We start from the raw sequence: 13351 nt of genomic DNA, 5'->3' as shown, positions 1-13351 counted from the left end.
AACACCACTGCAATGTCATAAAAACACCATATGCCAGATTCACAAGTCATTACGCTGGTGCAAGGGTTTAGGACTATAGTGGCAACCACTGAGGTTATAGATATCGTATGAAGATTAACAGTATTTAAGAAATGGAATCTAGCAAAATCTTTTTAAGAATAATTTAAAAGACTTTGTGTTTTGAAAGGCTTGAAAAATTATACTACTACATCTTTACTATGAAATAACTAGAAGATTCAGGACTGTGATATCAAAAGACTGATTAAAAAGTCATTCATATTTAGCTGCTTGGCACAGCATTCTTAAACATATTAAGTCAAGGCTTTCAGCACCCTTTCAAGTAGATTGGCATCTAAATATTTGCTGTTAAGGCACTTTTAATCAGGGCATTAGGACTTTGCTATATGAGTAATATACAGGCAGCATTGTTCTACTTCAAAATCACTGGCACAATGCATGAGGTCTTTTTTCATATTTTGAAATGCACTAGCTGCATTTGACAAAAGTGAGAACTAAATTTCAAGCAAGCAGTCGTTGCTTGCACTTCCTGTCATTAAACAAAATGTGTTTCTCTTGCTTGCTTCCTATTTTTTCCCATATTATATGTGGTCAGTCACAGATTACGTGGTATATGAAAACCTGATACCTATACTGAGGTCTGCCGAGATTGTTTAATGATTCATTGCTTGTGTGCCCAGAAGTAGTAAGGAAATACAAATCCTTTCAAGTATTGCACAGAGGGAGTCAGGAACACATAAATTGCAGTTAATTATGCAGTGCATATCAACAGTATAGGTAGTTTTCATATATTTCAGGCCCGATACCTGCTTTTTTCAAATGCAAGAACAATTTTGACAGGGATATTCATGGCACTGTTTGTCTCCAAGTTGAATAGAGGTAGCTTAAATTCATTCATATGCACCTGGGAACAAATTTTAAAATGAAAGAATGGCAATCCATGGTGGCATTTTATTTGTACTTATTATTTACGGGTCACAATCTAATGCAAGTTGTGCATGTTTAGACCCCTGCAGGCTAAACAAAGTGGTGAATACTTCCTAAATCCCCACCCAACGATCTGCATGTGCTCAGATATGCATAAAGCACTTGTACATCCTGTCTTCATCAGTCATCTGGGTGGAGTGGCCGAATGTGCCCCACTCTTATGGGGATGAACTGGATCCCTCCATCCAAATGCAGATCTTGCAGGCAGCTGAAATTATCGTGTATACAGTAGAGCACTTGTGCCCATAAGCAACCATTTTATTAAGGCATTAAGTATATTTTTTCTGTGCATTTAAAAACCGTGTGTAGAAAATATGGAATAACTGAAGCTCATTGTTTTCATCTGAAGAATGTCCCTCCTCTCACACACAAACCAAGCTCACAGCAATCAACTGAATGCAACCAACCTTATTCTGGGTTCTCCAACCTCTCGCATTGCCAGCAAAAGCAAACAAAGAACCTACCCACCTGACGCTGACACAAAACTCTGCACATACACTATGCAAAAGAATGAAAGATCATTATTCCCCCTTCTTTCTTCCCCCCTCTCCACACTTCACTCTCCCCCACTACCTCAAAATGCCTATGACAGCAGCGTTTCACACCGAATGTAGCTGACCTGTAGAAAGGACTCTATGAATTGAAAACAGAGACCCTATAGGTTCGTTTGTTTATCCATGAAAATCTTTCAACAGAAACAAATTAAAAATAAAATAAAACTGCTAAGCCTCCACAGTATAACATTTCATTCTTTGTGATGAGAAATGAAGCGATTAATTCCAAAAATATCTACTGAAACAAGCCTTTGGAACTACAAACACATTCAAAGCAGCAACTTCAGTCTTCCTTTCAGTGAAATCAATAAGCTTTTCAGCGACACCTAACATCTGATTCCTACCCTTTGAAAAAATATCTTGGTTTAAAATGCAGTCATAAAATCCTGCATTGTGTTGTTGGTCCTGTGCAGATTCCTCGTGTGCAGGCACTGTGCCTATAACAGCATTTCAAGCATCAGTAATGGCATATTACAGCTCCTCTTGCCAACAGTGCAATTCATTGTATTTACAGGTTTGCGCAAAGTTTTAAGTTGTGCCTTTACCTTTTTACTAACCTGTAAGGCTATCTGGACGGGGTGGGACCATTTTTTCATATATATCGTACTGCTGTGCGTATTGCTCGATATCATGAAGTGTCCGTTGTAACGTTGTCCCCAGATGTTGTGGAACGGCGGTCATCCCAGAACGTTTTGGCGATGAAGATCCAACTTGGGTTTGGGGTGGAGAGGCCACTCTTGTCTGTGTGTCATTGAGCGTAAGAGGTGACTCAACTCTGACAGCAGGTTGGTACTGGGGAGTTCCTCCATTGGGGTTGGTCGACTGCCTGGACGTTACCGAGCCAACTCTGCGCACTGCGATAGGCGAAGCTGGCCTCTGTGTGGTAAACGGAGATGCTGCTCGTTGTACAGGCAATGTTGTAGATGAAAACACATTAGAATTAAGAGATCGCGACTCAGTAACGGATGGTGAGCCATAGCCACTCCCTAAAGAAGTTCTGAGTGATCCCCTTGAAGGAGAAATGCCTGCGGTGGTCACATATGAGGGAGACTGGGCCCTCGACGGAACAGAACTTACGCGTCTCATGGCTCGGTTGGCAGCTATGTTTGAGGATGCCTGTTCAAAAGGAACCACGTATCATTTTGGTGCACAAAGCCATCAGCCAGTGTAAAAGATCAACATTTTCGCTTGAAAATTCCTTTGCGGGCGCATTTGCACTAGAGTTCAGTCCTTTTGGTTTTAAAACGGAGAGTTAAGCTCATGTTTTAAAGGCTTCAATTCTCTACACATTCATCTGGGAGTTGAACAGATATGCACAGAATTGCACTTCTCAGTCTCTGCACTGAAATCAGCGGGACTTAAAATGCTTAATGTTTGCTGGATTGCGCCTAAAATGTTTTAAATTAAGTTTATCTATTGTAACTTCTGTCGGTGATTGACTTTATGGGACTGGCCGAGATGACGGGCAGAATCCGTGACCAGGGGAAAGAGACAGTGGAAGAGGACTGGAAGAAATTTAAAATATATCTTAAGAACAATTGTAAAATTGATGAATGTTAAGATGTCAGGGGGTAAGAGGTAAAGAAATTGCAGCAGTAATCAAAAAAACTAAAGGAACTTTTATGAAAGGGAATTAAGATAATGGACCTAAGGGTTGCTAAAGAACTATTAAACAAGGATGCAGGGATGGGGAGGTATGGGGAAGTCAAAAGAAAGAAGGGTAGGAAACGATGAGTTGGAAATTGTGTTGTTTTGTGTTGATTTTGTTATCTGTTTGAAAAACGAATAAAAATTATTATAAAAAAAAAAAATATTGTAACTTCTGTCAAGGATGCATTCTTAAAGAACAACAAGAATCCTCTTTGGCATCCGCAGCCAAGCGAAACTATTAATTTCCGGAGTTCCTTGAGAGGGGCCAAAAGAGTAACATCCTTTGGATTGCGCTTAAATGTTGTAGTACAGATGTAGCTTTAATCTTAATGTTCCACTTTCCTTTTTTTTTACAGCAAATGTGTCACCAAAATCCTATAGAACTATTTTCTCCATTTAGTCTTTGCCTTTTTCATGTCTTATTAATAAGCCTAATAAATAAGTTACCATTAACACTGCACAGCCCAATGTCATTCTACAAAAGCTGGAATTAGGCTGAACAAAGTCTTGGACTTCCATGCCCTCCCATTCTCTCCTCCTGTGTAACTGAGAGAATGTTGCGAGCATTTAGTTCACCTTTCTAAAAATCCTGGCGTATGAACCAGTACTGACATGTAATGGCAACCAAGGATTCCTGGAAAGTGGAACTAAATGCTGGCGACCCGTCCCTCAACCACAAATGTTTAGAAGGGAAGTATGACCTTGAAGCTTTGCTCCATTATTTAGTGTTATATTGTCTTATGCCATTTATAGAAGCGCTGTTTGCTTTTAATTGGTGTTTTCTTTTTACTCCCCTCCCCCACTGTTTTGATAAGATCCTTGGAAGATAAAGGTGATATAGAAATGAAACGAAATGAAATAAATAGTGTTTTATTTATTCTTATATAATTTTAAGCCAGTCAGAGGACTGTTGTGGTTGAAGATGTAGAATTCAAATGATTTATCAAGGTAAGTAAATTATTGTATTGGGTATTACATTCATATTTATATTACTTTTACACCATATCTATATTAGTATATTTATTTATTTCATCAGCTTTTCTTGAATATATTTTTGGAGTTACATGTACCTGAACCAAAGCCTGTCCTTCAGCCCTTGAGCTTCTCACCAAATGGTTATTATTTGCTCCGATAAAGGAATGTTGCTGTCTGTTCTCTCCCTTTATCAGGTTCTGGCTGTTGTGAAAACTGCTTACTTCCTGGTATCCACTGTCAGAATAAGAATTCATTTGTGTCGAACTCCTAGAGTTACCCACTGATCCTAAAGATAAAAAGCACAACGAACCTGAAGTTATTACACCGTTATGAATAAAAACAAGACCAGATTGATAAATCTCAGTTTATTTAAAATGTATATAACAGACCCTCACTTTCATGGAGCGATGTTTGCTCTGGGGAGTAGAGATTCCCTTGTTCTGGCTCTGTTCCAACATGATAAGAAGCAATATGAACACTCTCAGATGCTCTGAGTTTATTTACACCTGTGTTTGGCAAATCTGAAAGCAGAGTTTTGTTAGTCAATAATAATATCTACATCTATACACATTTGCAACCTGGTACAGCTTCACCATTTCTGCTCAGTTCTATTCTACATACCATCTGCAGAGCAATTTTAGACAATTGTGCAAGAGCAATAGCTTTGTATATGAACATTCAATTCTGAGAAAGACATAAAAGAAAAGACCATTTGTGGAGGTGGTGTTTTCTTGTCAGTTTTGAAAGCTCAACAGTACACACTTCCAAAGAAGGAAAATTCTGAAGCTGTTAACTGAAGAACATATTGTCAGCTGTGATATTCATTCTTGAACTTTAAGCATAAAACAAATATACTTTTTTTTAAAAAAAAGAAATCTCTGGCTTGAAAGACAAAGCATGATTGAAAAGATACCAGAAGGGATCAAATTTACATTCAGGAACTGATTCCTATATGAATTAGCTTATCTTGCTGCCAAATCCCATCCAGTAACTTAGGAACATAGGAAGCTTCCCTATAAGAACTCAGACAATTGGTCCATCTAGTTTAGTACTGTCTTCCCTGATGAAACACCAGCTCTCCAGAATTTTAGGCAGAGGTTTCTCCCAGCCCTTCATGGAGATGCTTGAGATTGAATCTGAGACATCCTGTAGGCAAGGCTGATGCACCAGGCTATATAGCCCCTAATTTCTTTTACAGTCGTACCTTGGTTCTCGAACAGAATGCATTCCGGGAGTCCGTTCGACTCCTGGAACCAGCTGAAAACCAAGGCGCAGCTTCCGATTAGCTGCAGGAGCATTCTGCAGCCAGACAGAAGTCGCGGAAGCTGCGCCAGATTTTCGGCTTCTGAAAATTGTTCGAAAACCAGAACACTCACTTCTGGGTTTCAATCGTTTGGGAGCTGATTTGTTCGGGAACCAAGATGTTTGAGATCCAAGGTACAGCTGTAATTTACTTAAAAGGGTTTCAGGGTGAATTGCCTTTTCAAAACAGAATTTGCGCAGTTCTTTTAAACAAAAATCTGCCACGACTGAGGAACATGAAACCACTGAGAAATCCTTCCTAATTGCTACATCTTCACATCACATGAGGGCTTCTCTTCACTTTATTCACAATTGATGGATGATTTAGGGAATCTGAGATGGGGCAGCTGCGTCTCAGAAATTTAATATTAAATCTGTAGCTTGGCAAGAAGGACAAGATCCTCAAACTTCCACTTATGGTTCAAATATTCACTGGGCAGCCTTGGGCCAGTCACGGTCTCTCAACCTAACCTGCCATACAAGGTTGTTGTGATTATTAAACGAGGTGAATACATATATGCATACAACTGGGAGGCAGAAGTTCTTGCTGGCCTACTGCAAATAACCGTGATCTTCCAACAGATCCCAACATGCTTCCTGCCTATCTCTGAACTAAAGAAATAATAACCTTTCAGTTCCTTAAAAGCCTAATTCTGAAGGTAATTTATCAGGGCTGGAGGAAGAAACCAAGAACTGGAAGCCTTCCAGGTCTCTTACATGAAAGGCATTTGAAGACTTCTGCACCAGGGAGCCATGAAAATGAATGAGAATGGAGTTAAAATGGATTAGAGTTTTGGGGTGGGCTTCTTTGTTGTTGCTAGAGAGTTCCCATAATTGCACAGCTTGGTGCAACTAATTTTAATTAGTTTTGGAGTTTAAAAACATGAAAAGGGGGCAAGATAGCCAGCAAATATTCCTTACAACGAATGGAGAATGCAAAGTTAGGGACATCTCAGTTGTACGTCAATGTCAAATAATCCTGAAGATGTGCACTAGGATTATAGTTTTGACCTAATAAGTCCAGCTACTAAGGAGGAAAAGCCAATAACATTTAGATCCATGAAGGAAGAGCATTTTAATTTAATACATTTTAAAATAAAGCATGCTCATCCTGTGAATTAGCTCAAAATGTGCCTGCCAAATAAAAGTACCATATAACTAATATTAAAGACCCATTCTAAGTAAACTTTCCACTTGTGTTTTCCAGGTCAGCAGTCCCCCACACTGCATAGAAAACCTTTTGTGAAGTGTCTTTCAACAACTACGGTATTTGTCATAGGACATGACTATTTTAAAGGGAGAAAAACAATCAGAAGTCTTAGGTGTGCTACAGTAACCACAATTTTGTTTAGCTGGAAAACATTGTACTGTATAAGGGTTTTGGTGAAGCCAGATAAATCCTTTCCACATACTAGCAAAGAGTTTTATTACAGCACTTGTTTTTATTTATCAAAAACACTTATATCCTACATTTCTTTGCGCAGTTTAAGGTGGCTAAAAACAGAAATAATAAAAGTGCAAGGAAAACCAATTAAACGTAAGAAAAATGAACAAAAAGTAGTAAGGGACAAATGAAAAACATCAGAAGTAAAAAAAAATCAGAAACAGAGTAAGACAATAAGGTAGCCCAGCTACTGATCTATAATGTTACAACTGTGGCTTTTAAGCATCCTACCCCACAAGGTATCATTTCTGCACTAGTGTGGCTACAAAGGAACTCCTGCATGTTTCACAGGATTCTGGGGCACATTCTGCTGCACACACTAAGTTGTTGAGTGGTACCAATCACGCTCTTAGCCCCACAAGCTAAGAGTGCGCTATGAAACCATGAATATGAAACACATTGCAGAATATTAGTATTGGCATAATGCTTTTCATGTAGCTTATCTTCCATTACTGATTTTCTAGGAATACAGTTTGAAAATCACTGCATTATAATTATACTTAGAATGATAGTTCAGTAATAGAACGTTTGTAGGCAGATGTACCATACAAGAAGAACACCATTTAATTTAACTGACGTAGCAACAAAAATGCTAAGGCTATCGTATATTCTTGTGTTCACATTTACAAATTGTGATGCTATATACAAACAATGAAACAGACACCTAAGCAGTCATCGCAGATGATGGTGTTTACTGGGTGAATGGGTTTTTCTCCCCTCTACACAATACAACTGTAAGAATAAGTAGTCACATGAAATGGCCCACACGTTAGCAAACCGTGAGCGGAACAATAGACTGTGATCACTTTAATGAATATACACTGCAAGAAAATCTGTAAAAAGTAAGCCTTGCAAGTATGTCACTGTAAGATATATCAGAAGAACACCATTTTTGGCAAAAGGTAGTTTTGAATTTTTAAAAGTAGTTTATATTCTAAAAAAAATTCCGATATGAATATATATATATATATATATATATATATACACATACATACATACATACACACACACATATATATAAATTCTGATATATATATATATATGAATATATATATATAAATATTCCGATATTAATATATATATATATATATATATATATATATATATATATATATATTGCAATTTTTTATTTTATTTTTTGCATTTAGCACAACATAGATCAGTTTGCTTTGGAACAACTGCCAAATTTGAAGGGAAACTCATGAAATATGTAGCATTTGTACAGGGTACACCAAACATACAAGACAACTGTACCTGCAGATCTCCAGGGAAACGACTTTTCAGTAGAGCTATAGAAAAGAAAAGAAACACAATATCTTCAATTCCTTTCAAATGTTTTCCCCGCCCCTTTTGTTTTATAAACACATAGCACAATCAGCAACCTATTGGTGGATGGCTTCCACTAGAGTTCAACAGAGTACAATTTCTCCCTTCTACGTCCTTGGTATATGCTCACTGATAAGTGCTTCAGGGTGGCTGGGGAATGGCACCTCCCATATCTGCATTCAGTTCTTCTCTTTCACTCAGTCATATTGTGAGACACTCCCTATACACAGTAACTAATAAGTGAGATGACTGGATGTATGTATGACAGGCCCACAATGACCTCCCATTCCATCTCCAAAATTATCCACTACATTGCCTGCATACGTTGAACCTTACAGGGCTTTGGGGGATGCCTCTCCACATGGGTGCATAATACGAAACAGAACTGATTCCACACAGCCAGTCACTCAAACCTGCAATCCTTTGTAATCAAGGGAAATGTAGAAGACGCAACCTTGGTTGAAAGGGATTCTCCATTAAGAACAGCGGATGACAAAATCATGAGAACCTTGTTGTGCATATGGTGAAGAAATCTCCAATGAAGCAAAGGCTCACCCACAGCTCTAGATGCACACTCAAACATGTGCAGAACAACAGGTCTGGTGTGTCATCAGCTGTATCACTTATATTAATTGTTTGTGTGAAATTAACAGAGTGTTAGGAATGCAGTAATAAATAATAAACCATCATTCTAAAGTTAAGTACATTTAAACTTCTTTCAGTTTCAATTTAAGGCAGATTACAACCATAGTTTTCATCAGCTATTTTTTTTTATTTAAAAAGCAGTATTCCTTCTCTCTGGCATGCTGAATAATTTAAAACAATTTATGCAATAAAAATTTTCACTGCACGAACGTGATTCATTTATGTAAATGTGTTTACTCTTTATACTAGAACCTTTCGTTACTACAATTATGCTTTTAAAGAATCCAATTTCAAAATCAGTTTCGCTCAGATGACAATATGTATCAAACTACATACATAACATACACAGAAGAAAATAATCACATTAAATGTTTAGATCTATTTACATGTCAAAGTAAAATTAGAAAGAAAACCGCTTAATTTATTTTGACTTTATTTACAGACTGGCAGTCAGTGCAAGAAAATATTTTGGTGCCGCACTTTCTCATGCATAAATTCATACAAATGTGCTCCCCTTTCAATACCAAACTTTCCACAAGGAAGGCACTAATAAGAACAGAATGAAAGGCAATGTGGAGAGTTTCTGCTCACTTCTGTTAACTGCATTAAGATTAGGAGTCAAATCTCCAATATAAAAGTTAACTGTGCCTGATATAAATGCCTTGGTAACATTTACTGGGAGAATTCTTTGGCACAGCATTTCAGCACTTTCAGTCTAAATTATCACTTCCACCCAGGGCATTTCTGGAATTGTCAAGGCAACTAACGAGAAAGAATGGTCACAGCCTCTCCAGCAGATCGATAATACCCATAGATATGAATCTTCATCACTCCCTACTCAAATATTTTTGATGGACTTAACCAATATCTGAGAGATCTAATGATCTCATGAGAAGATGCATTTCTGAATAAGAATGCTATTACAATTGCAATACTAGCTGCTAACTGAAATGTGGCATCTGTAGCTTAATTACATGCACCCAAAACGAACGAACAAAAAAAAAAGCTCTCATTAACTGAGGCCTTTTGTCTTTCAAATACAGCCATTGATGCTGAACAAATTACCCTGTATAGTTACAGATCAAATTCAGGAAGATGTGTGGTGTCTGAAGGAGCAGCCAAAGGATTTCAGGTACGCAAAGAATGGGCCAAAGCTATGCTAAACTGTTACATTTCCAGCAGAGATGTCCCTCTGATGGCTTATCACCCTCTCCTTCCTCTCAGATTTCCTGTTTTCTTGCTCTTCATTTATAAATAAATTGGGAAGTTGCATATGCACAAATATGAGAGTGGGGGAGAATGTGAGAAAGAAGGACCACTGCCATATCTGAAGTGGTGTCATCTTGTTTACACAAGAGAAGATGTATCTTAAAATTTGATGCACGGTGATATGTTTCCAGCATAAACTGGGGGTGGGTGGGAGAAAGGTGCACATCTCCTACTACCACTATGACTAGCAAGTCCACAGGTATCCCAACCACTAAGGAAAGGCAACCAGATATCAGAAATTGATTGCCATGTGTCATAACAGTATTTTTCACTCATTATGTGCATGGAGTATGACTGCCACATAAGGAGGCAGTGATGCATCAAAAGGTCTGAGACTCTGTGCAACTCAACAGGCACGGATTGGCATGGTTTGTATTAGAAGGTGTGCAAGCATTTATTCGCTGGTATATTTACTAACCGCTTCAGCAGACAAGAGTGCCAGCCAACCCAAGCTATGCCCAGCTAAAGTGAAAATAATCAGTTTATTACCTATATAGTAGGCAAGCATGGGACTGCTAGTTTTGATTTTGTACTGTGGGAATATTCAAAGTTTTTTTTCTTTTAACTGTGTAGTTCTGCTCTAAGCCCATCAACACCTACACTCCAGATGGGTCTTGTTAACTGAGTAAAGCATGACCTTCTATCATTGCACAGTGTGACAGAATTTCTAGCAGTTGCATCACAAAAAGTGTTCCTATAAGATTTATTTCTGAAAGGTTGCCATGTTAAATACAGGGGCAAAGAGAAGATGGACCAGGTCATTTCATTTGCTGACTCATTTGCTATATAAAACAGTCATTTTCAAATCCAGGAACACAGTTCACCCCCAATTACAACATGAGATCCTCTTTATTTAAAATAATAATAATGTGTCCATTGTTTTCATGTCTCCTTTAACCTCATCTCCCATTCTTCTCTGAAAAAAGACCCTTTTAAAAAAGGGATGGGGAACTTATCATTGGCCATGTTGGACTGTGACCAATGTAGCTGGATTCTACCATGTGGGGGAATGATACAATCTTAGGTCATGACACAATCCCTTGTAGGTCCTGACCCATAAACTGAAAACCAAAGCTGTAATGTTTGCTTAGGCAGCCCATCAGATGCTTGTCCCTGATGATAAAAACAAGCCTATTTTGAAGGCTAACAGCTGCCCCTTTCTTCCTCTTCTGCCCCATAAAACTCACAGATTGGAAGAAACAGCTTATGTAATTCATATAAAAATGTAATAAATGCAACAGTCACTTAATGAATACTGTATAAAACAAATGGGATGTGTATGCTAAAATACATTTAGATGGATTATAGTACAATGGCAGGCTTCGGGGCTGGAATGACAGTGGGGAAGGCATATATAATAAAGAACACCTCATTAACCTTTAGAAAATGAACAAAATTTCTTAGCCAAACACAACCCATTTAATACTAAAGACACAACCAATTAATTCTGAAAATCGGCAAAAATATTTTAATAGACATATTAAAAAGAGAATTTCCAAAGGATGTATACACACTGCTTTTCGAAATTACCTTAATACTCACTTACATGTTATCTAGATTGCTGAATTGATAGGGAAAGTAATTTTTATTGTTACTACATGACGGAGTATGAATGAATATCACTTCCTCTATTTGCAAAGTTCAAGAGTAAGTGCTGTCTAAAATGGCACAATTCACAACCAAGAGAAAGGCACTGCAGCCTGCGGGGGAGGGCAAAGGTTTGCAGAAATAGAAATAAAAAAGGACCCCAAAAATCCCTAAGGGGGGGGGGAATCTCAAAACAGCCCAGAGAGGGTTGAGCATGTTCAGTAGCCATGGAAAAATGACTCAGTCAGAAAGAAAATACAGTGGTACCTTGGGTTACAAACACCTCGGGTTACAAACACTTCAGGTTACAGACTCCGCTAACCCGGAAATAGTACCTCGGGTTAAGAACTTTACCTCAGGATGAGAACAGAAATCATGTGGCAGCAGCGGGAGGCCCCATTAGCGAAAGCGCGCCTCAGGTTAAGAACAGACCTCCGGAACGAATTAAGTTCATAACCAGAGGTACCACTGTATGGAAAGGAGGGGCAGGAATCGTTTGGATGGTTCAATGTGTCTGGTGAAAAGGAAGGTATGGTTGGGCATCAAACCACAATGCCTCTCACCAGTGACTGGATAAACTCTGCCACAAGCAGTTCACGCCATGGTGAACCTCAACAATGGTCAACCCCGGCTGTCAAACTACAGTCATCAACCAGCAGGTGTGCTGGCTGTTGATCATGTGGAGTCATGGCCAATGCCTGTGCCAAACCTTTTGCACTGTGATCAATAAAATTGTGCCCTAATTTAATTCAACACCAGTTTGTGTATGTCGTCATTTCTGCCTGCTCCTGTACCCTTCCAACTCACTTGGGGCTGCCATGTAGATCTTTTGGAACTGATGTTATGATTCCTTCCAATTATACCACTTAATGTCCTGCTGCCACATTTTGCACTAATTGAAGCTTTCAGGTTGTCTTCAAGGGTAGCCCCACAGCGACCCCTTTGGGAAGTTACTAGAGTGCGGATAACTGTGGCAACACTACTCCTGTCCAGAAATGGTTGTAGCTGCTGAAGCTGGTTGAAAGGCACTCCATGCCACTGAGTTCACCTGAGCATTCAGTTACAATGCTGAATCCAGTACAACTCCAAGCTACAAGTTTTGGCTATCAGCCCCTGACTGGGCTGCTGTACAGAAAGTGTTGCCCTCTAAGATCCCTTAAGGGGATTCCCCATTGGGCTGGTACAGAATGCTCCTCCTTACTAAGGAGTCTGTTTGCTTCCAAGTCCATTCAAGGTTCTGGTAGCTTACCTTTGAAGCCTTAAATGATTTGGCACCCAAATACTTGAAGGAGCACCTCACCCTATACTAGCCTTCTGTGTCTCTGGGTGAAGTTTGTTATGCATCAATGAAGGATACAACCTTCTCTGTGGTGGCACAACCTTCTCTGTAATGGTACAACTGGTGCAAAGCATTATACAGTGGTACCAGTGGTACCTCGGGTTAAGTACTTAATTTGTTCTGGAGGTCCGTACTTAACCTGAAACTGTTCTTAACCTGAAGCACCACTTTAGCTAATGGGGCCTCCTGCTGCTGCCATGCTGCTGGAGCACAATTTCTGTTCTCATCCTGAAGCAAAGTTCTTAATCTGAAGCA

At 38.9% G+C, this 13351-nt stretch overlaps 1 protein-coding gene across 3 annotated transcripts in view; it reads right to left on the bottom strand.

Moving 5' to 3' along the window:
- Window positions 1-13351, bottom strand: part of PKP4 (plakophilin 4) — a 99937-nt gene that overhangs the window by 31891 nt on the left and 54695 nt on the right. The window contains exons 4-7 of one of the 3 annotated variants that reach the window (XM_079977134.1): window positions 8185-8219; window positions 4580-4705; window positions 4280-4470; window positions 2117-2675 (exon numbers count right to left, since the gene is read on the bottom strand). In XM_079977134.1, coding sequence (XP_079833260.1) covers window positions 2117-2675; window positions 4280-4470; window positions 4580-4705; window positions 8185-8219 — 911 coding nt within the window. Of the gene's footprint in view, window positions 1-2116; window positions 2676-4279; window positions 4495-4573; window positions 4706-8184; window positions 8220-13351 lie in introns of all 3 variants that reach the window. The other 2 variants (XM_079977132.1, XM_079977133.1) reach the window with 2 other exon arrangements.

The sequence above is a fragment of the Podarcis cretensis genome (assembly GCF_951804945.1).
Source record: "Podarcis cretensis genome assembly, chromosome: 1".
In the NCBI taxonomy this organism is placed as follows: Eukaryota; Metazoa; Chordata; class Lepidosauria; order Squamata; family Lacertidae; genus Podarcis; species Podarcis cretensis.
This window is presented reverse-complemented; position numbering and strand designations above follow the sequence as displayed.